This window comes from Lagopus leucura, unplaced genomic scaffold, assembly GCF_019238085.1.
Source record: "Lagopus leucura isolate 7727_CA_CO unplaced genomic scaffold, USGS_WTPT01 Super-Scaffold_73, whole genome shotgun sequence".
Classification (NCBI taxonomy): Eukaryota; Metazoa; Chordata; class Aves; order Galliformes; family Phasianidae; genus Lagopus; species Lagopus leucura.
In genome coordinates, this window is record NW_024962252.1 from 2,563,185 (window position 1) to 2,588,355 (window position 25,171).

Here is a 25,171-nt window from a genome sequence, read left to right on the forward strand (position 1 = left end):
AACGCAGCTTCAATTTTGATCCTTTTGGATACTTTAGCAAATTATGGCAGTCTTTGTCTCTTGCTTTCATTACTAATTCTCCTCATTAGAGCATTCCTGGCAGGTTGAGGAGGTCACTGCTCTCATCATGCTAGATGCTGCATGCACGGATTGTTGTTCTTGTCCCAGAAGTTTTGTCCAGACAGAATGGAAGACGAGAAGTGACATCTAAAATGCTGATGTTCTGATGGCAGCTATATCTTTGTCTGCAGCTCAGAAGTCTTTCACTCTCTTGAAGTCCACATGCCAGCAATTATACTGTAGGGCTTTGTGACAGTTTTTCTTTAATAGGGGTTTTGATTGCTTTCTGTCCAGAAACAATGAGATTTTCCACTGAAAAAAAAAAGTCTGTGAATCAGCACAACAGTATGGCAGGAATTTTAAACAACTTGGTGCTGCATTTCCATTGAAAAAAAAAAAAAAAGAGAGAGAGAGACTAATTAGAGAATGATTAATTACATGGATTCTGTACCTGATTGTCTGTAACAAAATGGAGGATGGAAGCAGGAAGGTTCTTCCTTTCATCTGCTTGTTACTTTTAGAATATTTGCTTGATGTTTTTCTTCTACCTCCTCCTCGCCTGGAGTTAAATACGGTGGTAGTTACGCACTGTAGCAATTCATTTGCTTCTCAAGAAATAGGAGTCCTTGTTTCTATTTCTGCCTGAGGCATTTTGCATTTTACCTCTTTAGTTTTCCAAAGACAATTGTGTCTCACATGATCAATCAGCAGTGGATGAAACAGTTTGCCTAATGCTGCAGCATGAAAAGCAGGTTTTGAAACAAAGATCACATTATTTGCTGTGTCCCCTGTAGAAGGTTTTTCTCTCTTACAGAGCTCTTTCAAAAATCCAGGCCAGAAATGCAGCTTTACACTCTCAGTTTCCAGACTGACAAATCAGATCTACAGAATTGATGACCAGCAAGCGTATTGCCAACGACGCAGCAAGAAAAAAAGTATCTGAGCTGCATCTTTTGCAGGTGTTTTGTGACTGAGGTTTTGTTGCTGTGGTTAGCACAGACATTAATATAGAGCCACGAAGGAGTGGGTAATTCAGCAAGCTGTGACTTCTGATCAGGTTAATCAGCTGTGTCTACTGCTGCCCCTGCTTGGCAGATCAGCTGCCTGCCTCAAATACTTCAGCTGGCTCAAAATCATGCCGGCTTCATGCGATCTGTATGTGTATGTCTGCACTGTCCATCTGCTTATTATGGTTTCTGTTGTTTCTGACCAAAACTTTATGACGTGGACCCTGATTCATTTAGTATTTGTTTATGCCAACCTGGGAGGCATCAGATTAGTTAAAGAAAAGTAGGCTTCAAAAATACGAGCTGTAACATGTCCTGTTTGTTATGCAGCATAGAGAACAAGAACATGTCTTGACAATGTGATCACAGGTGTGATATCTCTTGGATATCACAGTTTGCAGCAAGTATCTGGGCTTAAATGAATTAATTTCTTCTCTGTAAATGAGAGATTCAGAAGGAAGCAAGATACAATGTGTTTTGTAAGTTAGGTGGGATATAACACCTACAGGGAGTCATGGGACCCAAAAGACATCATAAATCTTATTATGAAATTAAAACAGAATATAGTCTCCAGAATTACTTGAGGGTTGAAATCTGAGCTAGACAACAACAGAAGCACATGGAATACGAAGTGTACCACGTAGAGCTCATAGTGCAGAGTTCTGAGACAGTGTGTGTGCTCTGTCCATGTGTTTATTTGGTTAGGTATTTCCCAGATGTATCTATTAGTGACCAGGCAGTTGATTTTACAAGGTGGCTTAAGCTGACCGTATTTGGTTTTATTTGACAGTTACAGAAAGCTCTGACTTCAAGAAAGCTGTTACAAACAGCAAACATCCAGCTCATCCTTCCTGCTGGGAACACTGTGCCACCTCCTGATGTAGTGCTGTAGGCAAGAGTGTGGGCTGCACAGGTACAGCAGTCTCCTTTCTCATTTAAGGTTCACTTCACAAGACTTTCTTATCCTCACAAGTCCTGTAAGAATGAACAAAGTAAAACTACTCAAGGGGAACTTTAGCTCAGAAGAAAATTCCAGTCCTGTTGGAATAACTTCTGTACCTTAATTTTCATCATGTAGTTCATATCCTGTTGGGCTGCCCTATCTTAGGCTGTGGCAGAAAGAGTTTTACTACAGGCGCTGTTACAGCTTTTTAATGAGCTGTTTCTGTTGATGTTGAAGTTTGGTAAAAACAGTTCTTGTATCAGTGCTTGTAAACAAGCAGCTAGATTGTTTTACTGCTTTAGACACTGCAGTCATCGAGTAAGCATATCCCAGAGCTGGAGTCTGGCATGGAGATGCTGTCACATTACAAACCTGGTCCCTCATGTTCCTCCTGGTCCCTCATGCATGTTTTTGCTCACACTTCTTACAGTTAAGCTTTCTTTAGTTTTTATATGGTGCAATAAGGATTTTGCAAATCCTGTATTTTGTAAGCATATATGAGGTATGCATTTTATCAGGGTTTCACTTCTGTAGCCAGTCATTACAGAGCTGATTATCTGCATGGATTACCATTTGGGTTTTGACTGCTTAACAGTGATTGATCAGTGAAGCCTTTGGGAAATCAACAACTGTGTTTACTCCAGATGGCATTTGGTTTGACCACTGTGCTCAGCGTACCAAGACAAGAGGCTGTTTGGATTCAGAGCAAAAGTTGCCATGGCCTGTTAAGACTTCTCCAGCTATGTTAATTTTACTTGGAATCACAGAATCATAGAATGGCCTGGGTTGTAAAGGACCACAATGATCATCTGGTTCCAAGCCCCTGCTATATGCAGGGTCACCAACCAGCAGACCAGGCTGCCCAGAGCCACATCCAGCCTGGCCTTGAAAGCCTGCAGGGATGGGGCATCCACAGCCTCCTTGGGCAACCTGTTCCAGTGCCTCACCACCCTCTGTGTGAAAAACTTCCTCCTAATATCTAACCTAAGCCTTCTCTGTTTTAGTTTAAAACCATTCCTCCTTGTCATCTTTTCACCACATCTTTACATTCACATCTTTTCATTCATATCTTTTTGAAGTACATCTCTGTACTTCCTCTTTCAGAGATATGGTGTATCACACCTTACTTTATCTTTCCTTCACATATCTACTTCCTAAAGGTAAGGTAGCCATCTCTTGGAGTCACACCACTGTCTGTTGTAAGGGTGCTTTCAAATTCTTTAACGGCTGCAGTGAGAGCAGAGTTGGGTGCACGCAGCATGCTGTGCCTTTGATAAGGTCAAACAATCGAGGTAGAAATCACAGAATCACAGAATCACAGAATTGTAGGGGTTGGAAGGGACCTCCTGAGATCATCGAGTCCAACCCCCCTGCCAAAGCAGGTTCCCTACCGTAGGTTGCACAGGTAGGCATCCAGGCAGGTCTTGAACATCTCCAGAGAAGGAGACTCCACCACCTCCCTAGGCAGCCTGTTCCAGTGCTCCGTCACCCTCATCGTAAAGAAGTTCTTGCGCATGTTTGTGCAGAACTTCCTATGCTGCAGTTTCCAGCCGTTTCCCCTTGTCCTGTCTCCACTCACCACTGAAAAGAGTCCGGCCTTGCCATTCTGCCCCCAAATCAATCTTAACTGTTCCAGATGTTCTGGTTCTGTCACTATGAAATTGTGAAAAGTGGTCACCAAAAAATAATTGTTGTACACAGTCACAGATTGCAAAACTCCCTCAATTTCTTGGAATCAGATATAAATGCAGTGCTTCTAAAGCCATTATGTTTTCCAGTTTCTCGTGACTGAGCGTGTCTGTCTTGGGGAAGGGAAAGAGGAAAGCAGAGCAGCAGATGAAAATGTTTGCTATCCCACAGAAACTCAGCTCTTGGAAAAGCAAGCTATCCTGTAACAAATCAAAAGCTTTTTTTTTTTTTTTTTTCCCCAAAACTAATGTCACATTCTTCTTATTTTCATAATTTCAATTTGTTTTTAGGTTGAAATCATGCTGTAAAATAAATTAGTTTACGTGATGAGTTGAAAAATCATAAAAAAAACCCTGCAAAGAAGAAGCAGTTCCAAAATTCCAAAGCTGAGTCACTGAGGAGTTTCTGGTGTTTTCTTTTCATTCCAGAGTTGAAGATGATTTAGAAAAACTCTTGAAATTAACCTCCAAACCCAAACCTAAGGTACCACCAAAACCACCATTGCCTCAGAAGACAGCAGTTTTGCCCAGGAACACAAATTCATCTCCGCTGGCAAAGCCAAAGCAAGACAAAATTCAGACAATGAATGAAGTGGACATTCTCCAGTATATCCAGGAAAATGAATCCATCAATGACCAAGATACAAGTCTTTTCTAAATAGATCTATTTTTAATATGTAATCAATACCTTCTTGGCCCAAATTCCTTGTGAGCTCAAATGACGCTATCTGGAATTGGCCGGATCTCCTTATTGCCACTTTTGTGTGCTCTTTTGTGTGCCACGATTCAGAGGGCACCAAATTTGGCTATCAAAGGCTCAACGTCATGTTTTCAAAACAGTGCAGTTGTAGTGCAGTGTTGCCTTAGACTTTCAGGGCTTTAGAAAGTATGGACAAGGGCACAGCACTACGGATTATGCCACTGCTATTTTAGTATCAGCATAATAAATTTTGTCCAATTTAATCTAGACTACGTAATTGTATTGCATAAATGGCAAGTTGGCAAGTATCAACAATATCCAACAAATGGTCAGGGAGGACAGGATGCTTTTCCTGTCATTTTAGGCATTTCAGCTCACTGGAAAGGTAATGTTGATTTTTTCCTGTGCATTTTTATAGCAGCCTTCTCGTCTGGCGTTACAGTAATTTATAGCCAGTAACTGTTAAGTATGGTTAGCAGTTCCTCTCTAGTTCAGAGAAATACTGAAATCCCAGCTAAACCTGACTGTTCTGCTGCCTTTGTTGCATAAATGCTAGCTTAGAGGAGAACTTGTGGAATGGCACAGTAGACACTATGCATCTCTGGCCCCTGGGGGAGATAACAAATGGCTGAAGATGGCTAAGGGTGCAGCTCCAAACATACACATAAGTTGCAGCATGTAGGAGATTTGAATGCTGTGAGACTCTTCTGAACCTACACAAGATACACAAGGGCTATTTTTTTTTTTCTAGACATGTCTTCCTGGATTTCTGCTGTACTTAGCAAAAGGAAAGAGATTTCTGCAGGAACTGATTCACTGCAGGTGTCCTAATAGATGAACTCTGACTTGGTGTCTGCAGTAACTCTCTCTCTTTTCCTTCCCTTCTCCCATGAGTTCAAGCAGGATCCATGGTGATTAATTCCACTACATTAGAATTATTAAATATTTCATACATCATTAAATATTTCATCAACAGCAATATGTTCCTTACTGTGGCAATCTTTAAAGGGAGGACAAACTTGGGATTATCCAAAATAAAAACATAGGAAGAAAATGTACCGGAGAAAATTTAATGTGCAGGAAAAGTAAGAAAAGTGTGTTAGAATAGGAGTTCCATACTACTCTTCCCCACCTCAAGCACTCTGGTTGAATGGCTGAATTTACACCCATTGTGGGTTGATATGTTGTCAAGTGGAGATTCCTGAACTCATTCCACATGCTTCATATCCGAATGTGAAGGCAAACTGCCCAGAGGGAAAATGTTAATATATTTAAGCCACATCACTATCCCCAAATTTGCCTTTATAATATAGAACAAAATGAATAGAAAGCATTATATATATATATATATAAAATAAATGAAATTATCTTTTTTATTATTTCTCTTTTTTAAGCCAATGGAAAATATTACAATAGTATTTTAGTGATGGAACAAGTACAGTGTAACCATTGCCTATGTAAAATATGTTTCAGTACAATAAAAAAATCTGCTAACCTGCAGAAATTACCGTTCTCTAGGTTTGTTCTCTAGGTTGTGCAAAAGCAGCAGATTGGATTTAAAGGATGGATTCCATGGAATTAAAGTGCAAGCTGAGCTAAAACCCTGTGTAAATAACTATGAAACCAGGAATGTAACTATGCTCCTATTTCCTTTCAGAGCAGCTAATGGTAAGACTGTACATGGGCAAAGGAAGTACCTGATCCTCTCTGTTCTCACGGAGTCCTGATGCAATTAGGAAGCTTGTTTAATCCCATTCTGCAGATGGAGAGCAAAGGCACAAAGGAAAGAACAAATGACTTGCCACAGACATTGGAGAGAGTAGCAGAGGACTGAAGTCAGGACAGCCTTCCTGTTGCACAGCCTGGTATCATGAGCCAACCACTGCATATTTAACTGAATGCTGAGGAATCTTCATCTCCACTTGATGGAGCACTGTGCAGGAAACTGATTGTATTTCTGTATTTTTGGCTTGCAGCCTGGTACTTGACCTGAACACTGCTAAAGCTGCCATATGGAGGGTCATGAATTTAACAATCATCAGACTGAGTGCAGATCTTCAGCCCTAATGAAGGTTCAACACAGGAAAATTGTTAAGATTTCTTCTGGTAAGTTAGCAAAATAAGAGAATGCAGACCTGGCTGGGGTCTGTGAAGACCAGTTTGTCCTGCCTAAAGCCAGAACGTCTGGCCTGTGTCCCACTGGTAGCAACTCTTACTGTCGTGGACAGGGTGTTACTGGTAAGAGGTTGCTGCTGTAACGTTTGGCAGGGCCCAGAGCTGAAAAAGGTGACTGAACATAGGCAGACTGAAGAGATCTTTGAGCATGGCCAGTGAATTTTTCTTGCAGTGGCTGTAATTATACCTGTATGTTCTCTCTCATAGTCATTTTTCTAACCTGCTTGTAAAAGTGTGGCTGGACAGAGTGCTGGAGATGTCATAGCCTCCATGGGGGTTCTGTTATAGTTCTTGGCCATCCTATTAGAAATCTTTTCTTGCTGTCCGATATAACTGTTCCTTACTGGAACTTAAATTTGTGATTTCTAATTCTCATTGGCACAGAAGAGAACAAATACGCCTCGGTCTGTTTTCTACACTGAACACCCACCCAGTGAGGGAGGCAGCGAGCCAGGTCAGGACATCACTACAATACCAGCTTCCCATGCCTCGCTGTATCCTGGCTGAGTATTGTCATCTCGCATTGGATTTAGAATTGCTACATACTCACATACCAATTTGCCAGCATCCCACACCCCTTCCTTAACACTTTTGTGGTGCCACAGTCTGCAGCCTTTGTTCCAGACGGGATTATATTTTGCTTTAACCTTTCCTCATGGCAGTGGCATCTGTCAGCCTGCCACCACCACTAAGAAATGGCTCACGCTTTTGCAAAGCAGTGGGAGGGCAGATGTTATGCATGGCTGTTATAACCATGGGAACGTTCCCAGTAATACTGATGAAACAGCAGTATAGCATTATCCATTTAACCTGAGCAAGGAATATTTGGTACTCAACCCTTCCCTAAATTGTCAAATTACCCAGCCAACACAGGGAAGGAAGAGCTGTTAATTGTTTCCTGTGGCAGATTTTTAAGATGATTTCAAGGTCTGTTTTACTTCAGAAAAATCTCTCTTTTCAATCAAGGAACTGATGTAAAAGGATCCTTCATAAATCCCCGTGTTACGCATTTGTTTTACAATGCAGATGTCTAGCTCCAGTAATATTTATAAGCACTTAGAGGTGAGTTATAGTCTTTGAATAAATTATATATAATGAATCATTATTATACGGGAGAAGAATGCCAGGCAAATGCAGCTCAGAAAAATTGAACATATTATTTGAAATGACATTGGGAAACCACACAACATACTTTGCATCTTGCCAGACCAGAGCTTTTTTTTTCGCATGCATCACTCCCAGTAGCAGCTATTTTATTAGACTCCTCTTGACAACTCTAGAAATTCAATTACGGACTCCGGTGTAGTTCTTGGCTGACAGGCATCACCTTTTGACATTAATAACAGCTAGCTCATCCGAAGATCTGGAGAGCAGTAGAGTTAAATTTAAGCCCTGTGAAGATATTTTCTTTGGTAATTAGGGCTTACAGTGGATATCTCTGTAGCTCTAGAAGCTTCTGCTTGTTTTGCATAACCTTCTGCTTGTTGTATGGTACAGCACTAATAACATGGAACTCTATATACATCACTATTTGGGTCTCAGTTAAAATGCTGATTTCACTAATTTGGGTGTTTCACAAATGAATGGTGAATCATCTGTTCATATTGTGTGCTACATTTTTAGTAAAGCTAATTCACACACAGTATTTAAGGCCTAGCTCAGGCAGCAGCGATTTTGGCTGGATCTGAAGAAATATATTAATTGAATATGTGACGATTAATTGAATATGTGGACGAAGGGAAGGCAACCGATGTCATTTACCTGGACCTGAGCAAGGCCTTTGACATGGTCCCCCACCACATCCTCATCTCCAAATTGGAGGGAAGTGGATTTGATGGGTGGACGACCCGATGGATAAGCAATTGGTTGAAAGGCCGCAGACAGAGGGTGGTGGTCAATGGCTCTATGTCCAGGTGGAGGCCGGTAACAAGTGGTGTCCCCCAAGGGTCTGTCTTGGGACCGGTGCTCTTTAACATCTTTATTAATGACATCGATGAGGGAATTGAGTGCACCCTCAGCAAGTTTGCTGACGACACCAAGCTGAGTGGTGCGGTTGATACGGTGGAAGGAAGGGATGCCATTCAGAGGGACCTCGACAGGCTGGAGGGCTGGGCTCGGGTGAACCTGATGAGGTTCAACACGGCAAAGTGCAAGGTTTTGCATTTGGGCCGGAAGAACCCCAGGCACCTGTACAGGCTGGGAGGAGTGGTCCTTGAAAGCAGCTCGGCAGAGAAGGACCTGGGGGTCCTGATGGACGAGAGACTGAATATGAGCCAGCAGTGCGCTCTGGCAGCTCGAAAGGCAAATGGGATCCTGGGCTCCATCAGGAGAGGGGTGGCCAGCAGGGACAGGGAGGTGATTGTCCCTCTCTACTCGGCTCTTGTGAGGCCCCATCTGGAGTACTGTGTCCAGGTGTGGAGCCCTCAGTACAAGAAAGACATTGAGATTTTGGAAAGGGTCCAGAGGAGGGCGACTAAGATGATCAGGGGGCTGGAGCACCTCCCCTATGGGGACAGGCTGAGGGAGTTGGGCTTGTTCAGCCTGGAGAAGAGAAGGCTGCGGGGTGACCTCATTGCAGCCTATCAATACCTGAAGGGAACCTACACCCAGGAGGGGAGTAAACTCTTCAAAAGGGCTGATAACAGCAGGACTAGGGGAAATGGATCCAAGTTGAGGGAGGGAAGATTTAGGTTGGATGTTAGGGGGAAGTTCTTTACTAGGAGAGTGGTTAGGCCCTGGAACGGGCTGCCCAGGGAGGTTGTGGATGCCCCGTCCTTGGACGTGTTTAAGGCCAGGTTGGACGGGGTCCTGGGCAACCTGATCTGAATGTGTATGTTTGGTGGCCCTGCTAGGCAGGGGGGTTGGAACTACATGATCCTTGGGGTCCCTTCCAACCCGAGTGATTCTGTGATTCTGTGATTCTGTGAAACTGATACTTCTGCATTGTAGCTGAGCTTGCTCCACTGGAGTACACAAGGCAGCCTGTAATTTAAGGTCAGGAAAACACAGCACGCTCAGGGGGCACTTAGGCATTACCTAATGAAAAGAGACTGTAAATGACCGATCCCTGTGGTTGTTAGATTTAATGCAGAGTACAGAAAAAGCATTTTTCTCTTAGATATGTGTCAGTAATCTCATCAGGGATTCCTGACTGTTTGGGCATGTGCATGTGTATACACACGCGTGTGTCAACCACATTTCCCATCAATCACTATGTGCCCTTAATTGTGACAGTTTGAAACCCTCAGTCATGAAGAGGGAGGGATTTTACTGTGACTTGTTATCTATATTCTTATTTTACGTCCCAACAGCAACATCTGGACTGCATGTAGTCACTTTCCATATTGCACCAGTTCTTTGGTTCATTCTTAAACCCCCGATCCAATTTTTCAGCCCTTACTATATTTCTGATCTTCCTTGTAACCCTTTTACATTCTGTTGTTATGAAACTATTTTAATCCAATGAGAAGTTAAAGTGAAGGAAAATCACGTGCCCATGTTTCTGGACAGCCATTTGTAGAACACACCTCTGAGAGTAAAAATAATAGCAATGAAAGTTAATGACGACAAATTAATAGTAAGTATTGCAGTGGGAGTTCAAATATAAATGGAGCTGCTTAAAGGATTGATTAGTCATAGATATTTGGAGACTAAATTTGATTCATATAAGGATGTTGTGGATGCTAAAAATTTATTTATATGGAGTCAAGGAGATACAGCTAAACTCATGAAAGAGGAATCTGTCAGGGTTTGTTAAAGACGCCTCTTACAGTCTGGGAAGTCCTTGAGCTACAAGTTGCTGGAAGGAGAATATTCAACAAATATTTTCATACTTCCACGCAGTCATCTGCTTTTGGCTGTAGTGAAGAATACCATACTGATCTAATCCAAACTTGTACTGAGTCACTCAGTGAGGATATGGTGACGTAAAGAACAGAACATCTTCAGTGCGTGCTGCTTCCCTGCACCCTGAATAAGATCTGCCTGCTGGCTGTATAACAACAAGGTCATTCTTATTTACTGTTACTCAGGAGAGATTCCCGAAGTCAGTAGAAATTCTGATTTGCAGTATAGGTTTTTTTAAAGAGCTACTCTTGACATGTGTTATATCTGCAGTGAACAGCAGAAGTCTCATTGTATCAGAGGAAGACTTCAGCCATTCCTTGGTGCTCCTTCAAATGCCTCCTTAAAAGGTAAGATGAGTAGATACCCTAATTTGCCTAGGAAGTCAAAACTAAAAGATATCTCAAGGATGAGTAGGTAACAAGCATCATCAAAACACTCAGCAAAGTTCAGTGGAATAAGCCTTAAATAAGCCACTGATATTAGCACAGAATCATAGAGGTTGGAAGGGGCTTCTGGAGCTCATCTAGTCCAGCCCCCTCCTAAAGGAGCTTCTCTACAGTAGGTTATTCTATGCTCCTTTTCACTGAGATGCTCAGGAACCTCAGTTTGAAACCATCACCATAAACAAAAACTTGGCACCTGCTTCACTAAGAGGCACCATTGTTTGTTCAGATGTACTCTCTTTCCAGTACCTAGGAATCATACCACGTTCGGGTGTTTGGAACTGTTATATCCATGGTGTAGCTCTGTGGTCATAGTGCCACATTAATGTGGGAATTTCAGTCAACCAGCCAAATCAGGATGATTTATGACACCACCGCTCAAGCCTGTTTGGTATGGAGAGAACCACTGAGGATGTGAGAAATAGGATGGTCTGGAAGAAGGCATCTGCCTGCTCTCTATGCAGTGCTCGGAGCCTTTTTCTTCCCCTGAAGGACCAGTCCTGTAATGATCTGTTTAATGGTCCTTTGGTGAGATGACCCCCATGGTTTTTCAAGTGTACATAAAAGCAAAATAAAATTACTAAATTCCTGGGGTAATTACTGAAAGCTTGTTTCTCTGCTAATTTCTCTGTGCTTTTTAAGTTTGTCCAGGGGATTTGTGCTAATGATCCCAAGCATCTCCAACTATTGGCTTGTGATAATAATTTAAGGCCACTGATTTCACCTTGGAGAAGCAGATAGAAATGGTTCAGTTTAACAGTGTCTGGGTATATTAACAAGCTCTTCCTGTGAACAAAAATAATCATTTCTTTACCTTGAATGCTGAGAGTTCCAGCTACCCAGTGCTTTCCCCCATTATGCAATCAAATCTGCAGGCTACAGTGATTTACTTTCCTGCCTATGCCTTCCTGTGCCTTGACCTTTAATAGCTCCCATATTTAATCTTGTGTGTGGTCCCCCGGAGGAATTTCTTGTGTCCAGATCTGCTGGCTAATTATAGTTGTAATGCCTTACCTGAAAAGAAAACATATTTCTATATTGAATGATGTGGTAAATTCATCTTTATCATGGGGAATGAAAGAGAAATACAGGCCTGTCTTCATCGGTGGCTCAGCATAGCATGGGGGGCACTTCCACTGCTAATCTTCTGATCTCCATTTCCCATGTGTAGGTCCCACCGGAGATGCAATAGAGCCATCTGGACTCTTTGGTCCCAAGGACCCAACTAGAAGTAGGAATAACTTTCCTAAATGTGTACATGAGGGCAGTGTGTGGTCACCAATTGCTATTTTGCTTTGCAAACCTCTCCTACTGCATGCTGACAGTGTGTCTTTAGTGGTCAGTTGAGCCCCAGATCCATCTGGCTCCACCTTCTGCCTTTGCTGGAAGAGGCTGTGTTGCTGTAAGCAGAGAGGGAGAGGCAAAATCACAGGGAGCTTCGGGTGTCCTCTGCTGTGCTGGTGTAGATTTCACAAAATCCCTTCAGATGCCTTTAATATAACAGCTTGGTGGTACTGTCTCTGCTCTCCATCTTACAACATACAAATTTCCTTAAGCAATGAGACAGGACACTGTCCCAAGCCTGGCTCGATGCTGCTTCCTCCTATTTCCAGGCTGGCAACGTGCAGACTGGGTTGGATCGGGCAGCAAGCTGTTTGTGTGGCTGTGCCCAGAGCAACAGTTTTGGCTGAGACAGGTGAGCAACAAGGCTCTTCTGAACAGTATTGCACTTGCCAGATTAACCAGCTCAATTTTCCCATGTTTGCAAGGTACACATTTGCACGCTCAGTTCTGCAGAGCAGTTAGGAGTGGGCCCATTTCCTTTCAGGGCAGTCATTACCAGATTGACTGCCATCACCTTTAAAGTACTGACTTGTAATGCCTTGTGCAGTAATCAGTGAGAATGAAACCTGTATCGTCTGCATTTAGCATGATTTTTTAAATCCTTTTATGTTGCTCTTTCTTTTTTACTTTTCCTTTTAACTGTTTCCTTTTCTCTTTAGCCCACCTGAGCTGCCCTTAGCTGGCTGGGTGTTCAGCGTGTGCCACTGGCAAAGACCTGTTGCCTCCCTGGGCTCTTCCAGAGCAGTTTTGTTAACCTCCATTTCAAGGAAACAATACTCATTTGTTTTAGACACCTCATCAGGCACCGAGATCAAAGAGATTGGAGTCATTTATAAGCTCTGTGTTTCTGTCTGATAATAGATATGTATGCAATACATATGACAAGATGGAAAAACTATGGAGGATTATTTATCTTCCCACAGTTAACCTGGTACTCTGCAGTAGAGCCAGCCAAAAAATTTGTCTGGTTTCCTATCTTGGCCATGAACCTTGAGGCTAAACTAAAAATGCTAAACAAACAAAGTCTCGTGGATTAAGGGATTTTCATATTTGTTTTTACTTTTTTTTTTCTTTTTCTTTTTTTTGTGGCATGCATAAGGATAACTTGAAATACTAACACACACACATAAAAAATGCCTATCTTTCCCCTGTATTGTTAGAAATTTAGGAAGATGTTCCGACTGTGGAGTAGCCGGAGAGCTGGTAATATCAAGTTGCACCAGGGGAGTTTCAAGTTGGACATTAGGAAAAACTTCTCTGGAAGAGTGGACAGGCACTCTCACAGGCTGCCCAGGGAGGTGGTGGAGTCGCCATCCCTGGAGGTGTTAAAGAAACATGGAGATGTGGCACTGAGGGACGTGGTTTAGTGGGCAATATTGGTGGTAGGTGGATGGTTGGCCTGGATGATTTAGAGGTCTTTTCCAACCTATGATTTTATGATTAAGCGTAGAAAACAATCAATAGAACAGGATATTGTAGAATTGCTGTTTTCTTTTAAAATGTCTAACAGTGTTTGTGACAAAAACATTTTCTGGGATTGCTAATGAATTTTCCCAACACTAAGGGTGTGAGAATCTGAATTTCCTCCCATTTTTTCCAATGAAATATAAGAAGGAAATGAACAACCTTTACAAATAAATGAGGAAAAGCTTAACTGTTTTCTTTATTATGTCAGCAAAACAAACCCAAACTCCAAATTCCTTTAAAAGTCACCTTCCTCTTCCATGTCCAGTCTCGAATTTCTGGCACAGCCACAGTCAGTGGGAATAAAGCATTTGCTGGATTTGGATCAGGTAAGACAGAGCTTTTAAAAAAGAAACTTTCTTTCAAGATTGCTGTTGACTTGTCCCAGCAGAAACCTGAGGTGCCTTCAAAGGCACAACAGTTAGAAAGGATTAAACACTAGTACTAGCTACTGCAATTTGCTAAAAATGAAAACAGGTAGTAGGTGCCTAAGCCCCATTTTGGAGGCTTTTCGTGGCCTCCCAAAAGCAGGGCTGCTCTATCTTAACAGGAAAACATTTCTGCTCCTTCAGTGTGGGCATGGATGTAACCGAGCCTAAAATGGAAACTGTCAGCAACAGCACTTGAAGTTGAATATTCCGAATGTCCTGACAGCATTCCCAGTTCTTAGGAACATGGTTGAAATGCTGGCAGTGAGCAATTATATGCTCTTCCTGGCAAGTGGAAGCAACATCAGTGACTCAGTGCAGAAGCTTTTGGGTCACTGAGGCATGGCAGGTTGAGAACAGTGGGGCTTTCTGCCCCTGGTACCATGTTAGCGGTGTGGCGGGGGATTTGTAGAAATGAGACGTAGGGGTATGAATAAAAAACTTTCTTTTCTGGGATCTGCTTTGTTTCTAGCAGTTGGAAACTTCCTGTTACTGTTTCCTTATCAATTATATGTCGTAAGTGAGAAGGTCATCCCATTTGGCACATGGTTAAACCAGTAGTGATACGACTGCCATTAGTGTGAGATGAGTTTTAGTTCCCTAACCTTTGTTAGATTTTAATTGGGATAACATTGGACATGCTCAGTTATTTGGTTCAGTACGGAGTCCATCAGTCTTCAGATGAGGAAGCAGAACATTCTTCTTTTGGGCTAAATAGAGCCCTGTAGAGGAGAAGGCCTTACAATCCCATGCCTTCAAAGAGGGGTTAGGAAATCGGTGTAGAAAACACTTGGATGTTAGAGCTGTGCCTTTTGCTTTATTAGTTAGAAGCAGACAAGTAAAACCCAAGTCTTCACAAGGTTATCTGCATGACAGAAGGCATTAAGTGGATATTAGGGAATATTTCAGAAGTGGTGATGCATTGGCACAGGCTGCCCAGGGAGATGAGGGAATCACCATCCCTGGAGGTGTTCAAGAAAAGGGTAAATGTCACACTGAGTTTGTGACATATCGAGAGCAGTCACAGGCAGGGCTGCTGGCTAGACTAGGTGATCTTAGTGGGCTTTCCAACCTTAATGATTCTGTGATCCTATATAGTGTGTGTGCTGACAGAACTGTAACACTATGGCAGCTCTGTGAATTTTCCTATGAGTGTGCCCTAGTGATTGTGCCCACAAGCAGCCAGCCCATGCTCCCCCCACATTTCTCCTTAAGCCCTGTGCAGGAATGGGCTGAGCAAGGCTTTCCCTGTGAGCTGCTCGATTCCAGCTCCAAAGGGGCTGTGGTGCCAGCAGCAGATCTGCTTGGAGCAGGGCGTGCAAGAAGGAGGTTGGGCCAAGCAGACACGGTGCCCATGTTTAAGCACCTAACAGGAGAGCTGGGGCTGTATATCAGAGCAAGAAGCTGTAACACCTTTTTACTCAACAGAAACAACTGGTGCTTCTGGGCTGCTTCTTCTGACCGTCATCTAATGTGGGGCAAGACAAAATACCCTCTGGAAGTGCTTGTTGGCCTCCAGGAGGGAACCATGGCCAGTGAGCTCAGCCGCAGGCTGTGGGCATCTATACTTAGGTGAAATGGATCCTGCCTAGGGAGGCCTTCTCCCCACAGCCATGCTGGGCCCTTCCTGTAAGAAGGGCAGGCCGTGGCCTGCAGCTGCTGGGAGGGATTCCAGGATGGGCTGATGGGCTGGAGCCACGCCATGAGCATTATTTTGGGCCTGCAAATGTGTTTCAGGTCATTTGTTAGCAGGCAAGCCAGCGAACATTGTGCTGGCAGCGGGTACATGGAGAGGTTTGTGGCCAAGGCAGGGAAAACGGAGTGCAGGGTATTTGCCCTAGGTGGGACTTGTATCACCAGAACCCTGTCCTATCTGCTGTGTGCTCATCTCACATCAAAAGTGCGTTTTCACAGGAATTCTTAGAAAAGCAGTTTGTACATGCAGGTGCTGGGAAAGCTGTAGTTGGACATGCTGAGGTGTTGGGCTTGTCCTTAGGGAAATCTGAAGGCTGCAGAAAATACCTTGTTTCAAATTGATGCAAAAAGGGCAAAATCTCAAGCAGACAAACCAAAACTAAAAACCAAAGCCAGAAAGTAAAACATCAGCCATTTATTTTGAAAAGCAGAAGTTCACTCAGGAAAAATGATTCAGTTTCCATCAAGTTTAATTTTGGGTTGTTAAAATTGTACAGTGAAGCAATTTCCTGGTCTACTCCAGACCTCAGCTGCCTGAGGCAGGGTTGTGCTCAGAGGGATGTTATTGCCAGCCCCATTTCAGCACAGGATAGGGAGCCAGGTGCCATCTCACAGAATCACAGAATTGTAGGGGTTAGAAGGGACCTCCAGAGATCATCGAGTCCAACCCCCCTGCCAAAGCAGGTTCCCTACACCAGTCCTCAGGACTTACACAAAGAGATGTAGCCCTAAGTAGAAGAACAGAAGGCTCCTAGGCCTTTGTCTTGTTGTGAATTTGCACTGCTGCATTTACACCTAAGAAATAAACACCACTCTGACATCCCTCTGCAAACAGGTTGTTGGAAAGAGGTGCCTCTATCTATTTCATTTCTCCAAAGTGTTGTTCTTCATTTTGCAAATTATTTGGTGTCACCCTGTGCAGCAAAAGATAGGAGCTATTTATCTCCTGCAATGATTCAACATTTAATTAACAAGTTATCTTAAGGGCCCTACACCCACAGAAAATCTTGGATGCGTAAAATTAAGATCTTGCATTTTTGTACCATGTGCCATGGTACAGAATCTCCAGGCTCTCTGCAAGCAGTGCTTAAGCTCAGTTTGTCCAAAAGAGCACAAAGAGCCCTTCATGCCTCCTGCCACACCAAAGTGGATCTAGCCTGATGCAGACACATGGTTCCTCAGAAAACAAAACACCTCAGTCCTCCTAGAGAAGTGCAGAACAGCAGAGATTTCAGCAGGATGCTCTGATCTCCTTTGGATGCGTCTTCTCTTGCCTCCAAGGGAGCTGGAGGCAATTCCATATCAGCACTGCAGGACTGCGGCACCAAACACCGTGACAGGCACATGGCCTCAGCCAGGCTGTTCCAGCTAGGACAGGAGTTATGCTCAGCAGAGGATGCAGAGGGAGCCCTTGGCCTTTCTTCCATTTTCACATGCCTGCAAAGAAACCCAGCCCCATGTCCTGAAACACTGCCTTAAGCGACCAAGTCAAATCAGCGCAACACACTCTTGGCATCAGCATCGTGATCTTGCGGTCCAAACGAGAATGGAGATTTGGAAATCATTGAGCTGAGTTTGTTGTTGAAGAGCATGTGTCACCTGCCAGATCCCTCTAGGGCCTGTGTGGGTTACATATGAGCCGACCTCCCAGCCCCACAGCAGCTATATCCTGCTGCCCCAAGGAGTGAAAGATTTGCTTGGTAGTGCTCCTGGAAATCTGCACTCTGTGACAAGGAAGGAAAAATCTGGGAGGTAGGTGCTGAAAGCAAAGGAAGCTGTGATGTGTTTGAAGTGGTATTGGTGAGAAGTGTGTATGGGGGATACCTTGGACTGCTTTGAGTGAAGGCCCTTCAAGAGTGTGCTCCAGGGCAGTTCGTTCATCTAGAGACTTCATTAACTGCACTGGGACCATTCCTGGATATGAGCTGAAGTAGTAAATGGGGAGAATAGAGAGATTCACTTCAAAAGCTCACATTTGATCCCAGGCAAACGACTTCGGTAAATGCACCCAGGTTTCAACCTCTGCTGACTCCAGTCAGGAGGCTCATAGGAACATGGGCTTGTACATTTCAGCTTTGTAAGCCGTATGAGCAAGGTAATATTTTGATGCTTGAGAGCACCTGTCAACACCAACATAGTGCCACCAGGGAAGTGATGCAGCTAGAAAAAAGCAAAACCCAAGCACTTCTTCTATCACTGGGTGCCCCTGCTCCTCCCCACAGCTTTTAAGGCTGATGAGCCGTGGGTGCTGCCTTGGAGTCTTTTTCATCTGCTGCAGCAACCACGAGTTCCTCATTCTTCTCTTCATTCTTCCCTTCCCTCTCCTCCCCTTCCCACCTGCACAACAGGGCTGGAAGGAGCACAGTCATTTACTGTTTGGCAGTAATTTCTCCCCTCTGCCTCGTTTTAACCTAATTCACTATGCTGAAGTGTTCTGGAGTTTGATATTCCCTGTAAACAAAAACATCTCCTAATGATTTCCTGTCTTTGTATGTGCAGAAAAGTAAATATTCAATGGGCTATGCAGTGCGTGCAAATAAATACGTCTCCATGGTCCAGACATGACTGTATGTATCTGATTTCAGTCCCCTCTCAGAGGAAGGAGAGGTTGTGTATTTTACACTAGCTGCCCCCTGAAGCAGGATTCACCTCAAGTCTCCTCACTCCCGGGTAGTACTCATCATTCATGCCCTCTTTCCTTCCCTCTATCCCAGAAAACAGGAAATACAGCAGCATTCACAGGAGAAACTTCTGTATCCCCGTCCAAGGTCTCAGGGCTGTGAAGCATGGATGGAAAATCACTGATCTAAATGTCAGCATCTGAGCAGCCTGCAGACATCAGGTGTACCAGGATGAGGCAGCTGATGGGGTTTCAAAGGTTGAACTCTGAAGTTGCATCATTCAAATGGCATTTGAAAAGTCTAAGAATCACTCAAGTCTTTTGGGGTGTCATAGTCAACTAAGATTCTGAATTTTATACCCATCTATCTGTATGCCTATTTTACTGTCTGTCTGTCTGTCTGTCTATCATCTATCTATCTATCTATCTATCTATCTATCTATCTATCTATCTATCTCTTTCATTCTTTGGAGCAGGGGCTCCAAAGCCAACTTGATGAATTCCTGATCTGTAGTTGAATGCCTGTGTGTGACCCAGCTCCCCATCGGTTTCCATCATTCAAAGAGGAAAGCCTGACAGTGCCCTGGGGTCTGGGAGCAGGTGATGTTGGGGAGAAGGGATGGAGCCTTACGCATTGCCAACACTTTCTCATCTCATTCTTTTCTATATCTTTATAAAAGTGGTTCTGTAATTCACCATGCAGATTGTGTGTGAAGCAGAGCAGACTGATAAACAGGAAGAAAGCTTAACGTTCCCAAATGCCCTAAAAAGCTGCACAGGCTCCATTCCCCAAGAAAGAAAATCTGTCTGTGTAGGGCTGAGCCTTTGGGATTGTGCAGCAGATTTTCCTGCTGAAGGACAGCAAAGGCCTTATACTGGTTTGTTTTGCATCTGATCAGTGGGCTTTTTCGCTCTTTTCAGTATGTAAATTGCTCCATCCTTTTAAAGGCTGTTCTGCCTATGGTCTAAGCAGCTCAGGCTGTCTCCTGCAAAACCCTGTGAGTACAAAGCAGGGCCACTTCTCCCTTTAACATCACTTCTTCTGATAACGTCTGGAATAATCAGTCACCTAATTCCTCTCAGAAAAAGAAGAGCACATACATATTGACAACCCAAAGGAAGCAATGACGGGAGCCAAAAGGAAGCCATGCTCTGCTTTAGACACACCAGAATTTCCAGCAATAAGTCACAATCCCCAGTGGCTGGGGATCAACGATAAGCAAGGTCAATGGGCAATACGGCACTGGAGGTGAGGCCTTACTGCAAGTGGCCAGGTCTTCTTGTGGGTGCTGCCTTCTTGCCTTCTCTTGTTTAACACACGTGCACAAGAACTGGTGCACCAAGACCTGGCTGCTCCCCTTCTGACACCAACTTGACCTCCTGGAAAAATAAATAAAGCAAATGGGACAGAAGCTTTGTGAGAACCTGAAACTTGTCATAGCTTTTAAATAAAATATCCGTGGATATTTTGATCTTAAAGGGATTATGGTGGAATTTTTGTATCTCAAACAATTATTTGGCATTGCTTTCACTAAATAGTAGAGGAGAGATTGGCATTTAATTTAATTCAAGCATTTGGTGGTGAATTTAAGAACAAAGAGACAGATCTGTATCTCTGTTCCCAGATTTTCTCCAGTGTTGAAATGTTTTTCCTTTACAGACGCTGGGAAAAGCCAGAGTTCAGCCCCTGCAATCCATGTGGACAGATCCAACACTGGTGTGATTTGTGGCATTATGCAATTAAATGGCAAGGAACGATTTACTGGATATTACTATTGTTCATTTGTTCCTGTAGCCAACCTCCTCTTTCCCATAGAAGCAGCTAGCGATGGAGAATCTAATCATTTCTGAAGTGTTTCCCTGTCCATCAGGATAAAACTGCTGGGTTGAAAGGTTAGATTAAAAGAGTTAGGAAATTGCCTCAATAAGCTGAAACTTCTGTTGATATTGAAACCTTTCAGAAATGTTTCCTGCATTCTGCCAATTTTCTCCCTAATCTGAGTAACACATCTACTGGGTTTTAAAAGAGAAATGTCATGCTGACAGTGATGGGGTCTCTCCAGAAGCTAAGAGAGCCCGCTGCTTGCTGCTTGCTGACTCTAATCCATGGCTTTGTGCAGGGCTGTGCTCCAGGCCAGGCCAGGCCCTAGAGATTATTTACCTCTGCCCTCTCCATCTGGTAGGAAATTGCTTATCCTAAAGCCACATGGAACAGGCTGCTCAGGGAGGTGATGGAGTCACTGTCCATGGAGGTTTTCAAGAAACATGGAGATGTGTCGCTTAGGGATGTGGTACAGTGAACATACTGATGGTGAATCAACAGTTGAACCAGATGATCTTAATGGTCTTTTCCAACCTCAATGATTCTATGATTCTATGTCCTACAGCCTTCACTTCCTGCTGGTGCATGGCTACCTTTGGGTAGAGGTAGAATCCTCCTCACAGAAACAGGGACAGCACACTTGGTCTGCTAGCACACCAGGAGGGTAAAGACATCATTACTTTGATATAACATGGGACTGTGAGTTTACTGGAAATAATGCTGTGAGCGGGAGCCACCCTGTCCACTCCCCCATCCTTCACATCTCAGATTCAGAGCACAGGGCTGCTGCTGGTAGCACTGGTACTTGCAAAGAGTCTGCACTTCAGTTGTCTTTGCCTATGAAATTGTGTGTTGTTCCTAGTGTCTACAGCAAAATTGCTTTTTTCCCCATGTAGACTTTTATACCTTTCAACTGCAGGTTTCACCTGGGCTCATGGTACTCCTTGTTTATGGCAAAGAACTCCCTTTTCGTGGCCACAGCCAGTCTGACCCTTTGTCAAAAGTATTTCTCAGATCTGATCTTGGATTTACTCGTGCATAACCTCAACAACACCAACAGTAGAATGGCAAGACTGATAAAAGCAGGAGATGCCACTGACACTCCTGTGTGAAAAGACCTCTCCATGGTCAGAGCCTTGCATCATCAGCCTTACATGTTTGAGCACACATGTCCCTACCTGAGCAAATGAAGCCAGAAGACATCCAGAGCTCTTTCAGCAAATTTATTGAATCGGCTACAGGGCAAGATGGCTTCTGGAGTGCTATGGCTTTGGTAGGAATGCCTCTAGGGTCAAATGCAGAAGCTTTGGGATGGGATACCTGGTGGTGGATCAGCCGAGGCCCAGGTAGCTGTGCTTAGCTATGCAGCAGCCAGCAGAGCAGAGGTGAGGCAGAGGATTGCACTGCTGGCTTCTTGAATTCCTACTTGCTTGGCTTTAAGCCCCTTTGCAACAGGGTGGGTGTCACTTCTCCTGGCAGACACTCTGTTCTCTCACAGTGGAAAAGGAGGGCAATGTCAAGCTCATTTTTCCTTTTAGAAATACAGTGTGAAAGAGTCCCCCTGCAGAAGACATTAAAAATAACCCTGTGAACTGCAATGACTAATGTGCTCATCCATACAGAGCTGCCTCCCCTTCCATTGCTGTCTTGTGCATATCTGTGGTCCGTGACCTCAGGGGGACTGCAAAGTGAGTGACAGATTTATGTTCATTGGGGAACATCCGTTGTCAGAGATATGCCAGGGTTTTAACTCTTCATCTCACTAACTTAAAAACTGCTGCAATCTGGTGGGAAAGTTGTCTGGATCTAGCAAACCTCCTGCTCACAGGCCATAGTGACCATAGTGACCATATGATGGTGTTCAGTCTCACAAAAGAGAGAGGCACTGGTTAATAAATGTAAATAAAGATTGATTTGTGTGGGCAATGTTTTAAACAGAGCTCCATGTCCTTTTTTTAGACACACTTTCTCCTGTTGGCATACTTCAGCAGGTCTGGTTGCCCTCTCTTGGGGACTGTCATTTCAGCAATGAAATATCTTCTATGCTTCCCTCCCAGGTTGGTGAAATCTCAGCCTCTGTTGAGGAAAGCCTGACAATACTGTACAGCTCAAGAGCAGGGTGAGAAGGTGCCTCCTGGTATGAGAGCAGTGCAAATCACTCCAGGCTCCTTTCAGCCTTCATCAATGCTGTCTAACTCTTCCTGCTATGGGCAGTGCTACTTCCAAAATTCTTCTGGCCTGAGACAAGTCCAAATCTGGTGTTCATGGACAGGTTTTGGCATGCAAACCAGCACTAATAGATGTGTTGAAAGGCAGAACATTGAGAAGGTAGGTTTTCGGATCCACAGTATTCTTTGGGAGGAAAGAAAAGGTAGGTTAGCAAATGATCTGATCCTAGTCCTTTAATATTGACAGGAACATCCCATACCTGATAATGAACAGTTTTCCGAGTCTGCTATGGACCCTATTTTGTGAGATAGGTAGGGAGTGCTCAGAAGTTCTTTGAAAAGCATCTTACAAATCTAATCATAGAGAAATGACTGCAGACATCCAGAACCAACACCAGCCGGCACAGGAGCGCCATGCTATTGTAGGAGCAGTCTGTGCTATGGGCTGGCTCCCAGACCTGGGGATGCAGTAGGGGAACTCCCTGGGCTGGGCCTGACACATGCTAGGACCAGCAAACACCTATGCAGCAGAGGAGGCAAAGTCATTGAATCACAGAACCATAGAATTGCTTGGGTTGGAAAGGACCTCAAAAATCTAGTTCCAGTCTCCTGCCATGGTCAATGTTGTCGACAACTAGATCGAGTTTTAGATCAGGTTGCCCAGGGCCCCATCCAGCCTGGCCTTGAACACCTCCAAGTCCTTCTGGTGCCCAGCCACCAAGTGCTGGGACAGCAGCTTTGCTGGGGCATTTGCTGGAAGTCACAATGTGTGGTGAGCACACAGCAGTTCTCATAAATGCTTTTTTTCCTGATATGCTACATGAGCCTTCTATGTTGACTCAGTCGCAAGGAAGATTCTTTCTAAATAAAAAAAATTCCTCAGCTAAACATGACTTTCCAAAGCATGTTAATAAAAGATAAATGTGCTGACCATGACAAAAGATGACTGGCAAGGACACGTGGAACATAGTAAAACCATCTAGTGGCACGTGAGCTCTGAAGGAAAGATCTGTTTCCCATTACACAGCCCGTTTCCCATAAATCTCAGCTTGAAGCATTTATTTCAATGAATGCCAACCAGGCTTGTATTTTTTCCGGTCTGGTTTTGAACAACAGATGACTAACAGGCCTAGCCTGGCTGATAAGTGTGCAAAGAGCTCAGTGCCGATGTGTTGCACCGGTGAAATTGACTTTTATGGAGTTGCCCCAGATTTACCCATGTTAAGAGGCTCCAACACGTGATTGTAGACTGGCAAGTCATCACACAGCACCTCGGTAGCAGCAAGTGCCCAAGTGTGATCCAAACCTTGGCTCAGAGGTTAGCTTTGACATCATTTAGCTTGCAGCGAGAGAGGATACAGCTATGCCAAATTGCCTCATATCTCCTGAAGGCTGAAATGGTGATGCAGTCATCACACCTCACACTGCACATGGGAAAAAACATGCCAGACCTTCTCTCTGGTGGAATATGCCTCCCATTTCAGGGAGCTCTTCATACCCATTCCGTTGCTCATGACTACTGATATCCAACACCAAAAGCTGCATCCAACCCCAGTTGTGAATAAGGAATGGGATGTCCTCCACTGAAAGCCTTGGGCTCTTGCAGAAGCAAATGGCAGTTCTAGGAGATGAGACCAAAGCCACAGATGGTTCTTGTGGGCAGATGGAAGAAAGCGCTTTCACCTGCTTGTTTGACATCAGTGAGAAATCAGTAGCTGCTGAAGGTCTGTGCTGCCCATGGGCTTATACCCACAGCAAGGGCTCTATAAAACCTGCTTCTTGCTAATTGACCCAGCCCTGATGGTTTTCATACAGTGCCTCATCATCTGTGATAGATGAACTGCACTGGCTGTGTGATGACCTGCCAGAGACCTTTCACACTGTGCAAACACCCCATGCTGTTTCAAGAAACAGTCCTTTTTTTTAAAGCTGTAACCAATAGCAGAGGTACATTTAGGGTATCTTTTCACCTACATTAGGCAGTTGGTGCTGCAAGTTTAGATGCAAAGAGGAAACAGGAGAAGCAGCAACAATAGCATGGAGGGAGAAATTCAGCTCCATGTAAGAAAGGGAACAATTGATAGAGAAACAATGAACTTTTGAATGTTACTGGCAATCAATTGTTCAGAGGTTCCAGCAAAATAAAACATTTTAAAATATTATATGTTTCATTAAAGTTTTATGCCTGGCTTTTTTTTGCAGCAGTCCCAAGTGTTTCATAAATTGTATTTATCTCTCTTCTAGTCTGCCCTTTTGTCTAAGTGAGGTCAGAGAGAGTGGAAGAGCATTTTTGGCAAAGGGAAGATTTCAGTATGTCACATTTAATAGAAGGAATAAGTACACAAAATCCCAGGGTCTGTGAATGTCTTTGTGCAGGGGGACTAATTTGCATTATTATTGGATAGGTTTCCCTAATGATCTTCTTTTCTTTGTTGTTCTTACTTCATTTACTGTGTAGATGTGTACTGAGGCATTTCCTCTGCCGAGTTGAGGCCTCAGTGCTCAGACCAGCCACTGAGACTGCTGCAGGCCCAGTGTCATGAGAATCATTAGGAGGTGGCAGTCATTGGGACTGTAACATCTTATTCTGTCTCTGCACTCACAAAGCCAATGTTGCCTGAGCAGAGGCGAGCCAGATGTTATTTGTGAATGCATGGATGGAATTAAAACATGGAAGTTTGGAGTTGAAATAATCCTCTCCCTGGTTCCTGAGGCACCCTTTAACTCTTAAATATTTCCAGATATCGAAGCAATATCTATGCCAGCAA

General features: G+C 43.8%; 1 protein-coding gene across 13 annotated transcripts in view; it reads left to right on the top strand.

Annotated features, from left to right (window-relative positions):
* HS1BP3 (HCLS1 binding protein 3) overlaps positions 1–24,344 on the top strand; it is a 60,784-nt gene extending 36,440 nt beyond the window's left edge. For 2 of the 13 annotated variants that reach the window (XM_042891026.1, XM_042891036.1), the window contains 3 exons: positions 10,690–10,766; positions 12,034–12,093; positions 12,476–13,490. In XM_042891026.1, the coding sequence (XP_042746960.1) occupies positions 10,690–10,766; positions 12,034–12,093; positions 12,476–12,726 (388 nt within the window). In that variant the 3' untranslated portion in view covers positions 12,727–13,490. Of the gene's footprint in view, positions 1–1,857; positions 1,937–4,127; positions 5,899–6,055; positions 8,372–10,689; positions 10,767–11,108; positions 12,124–12,475; positions 13,491–20,073 lie in introns of those variants that run through there. The other 11 variants (XM_042890975.1, XR_006182244.1, XR_006182245.1 and 8 more) reach the window with 11 other exon arrangements.
* Positions 24,345–25,171: the final 827 nt, after the last annotated feature.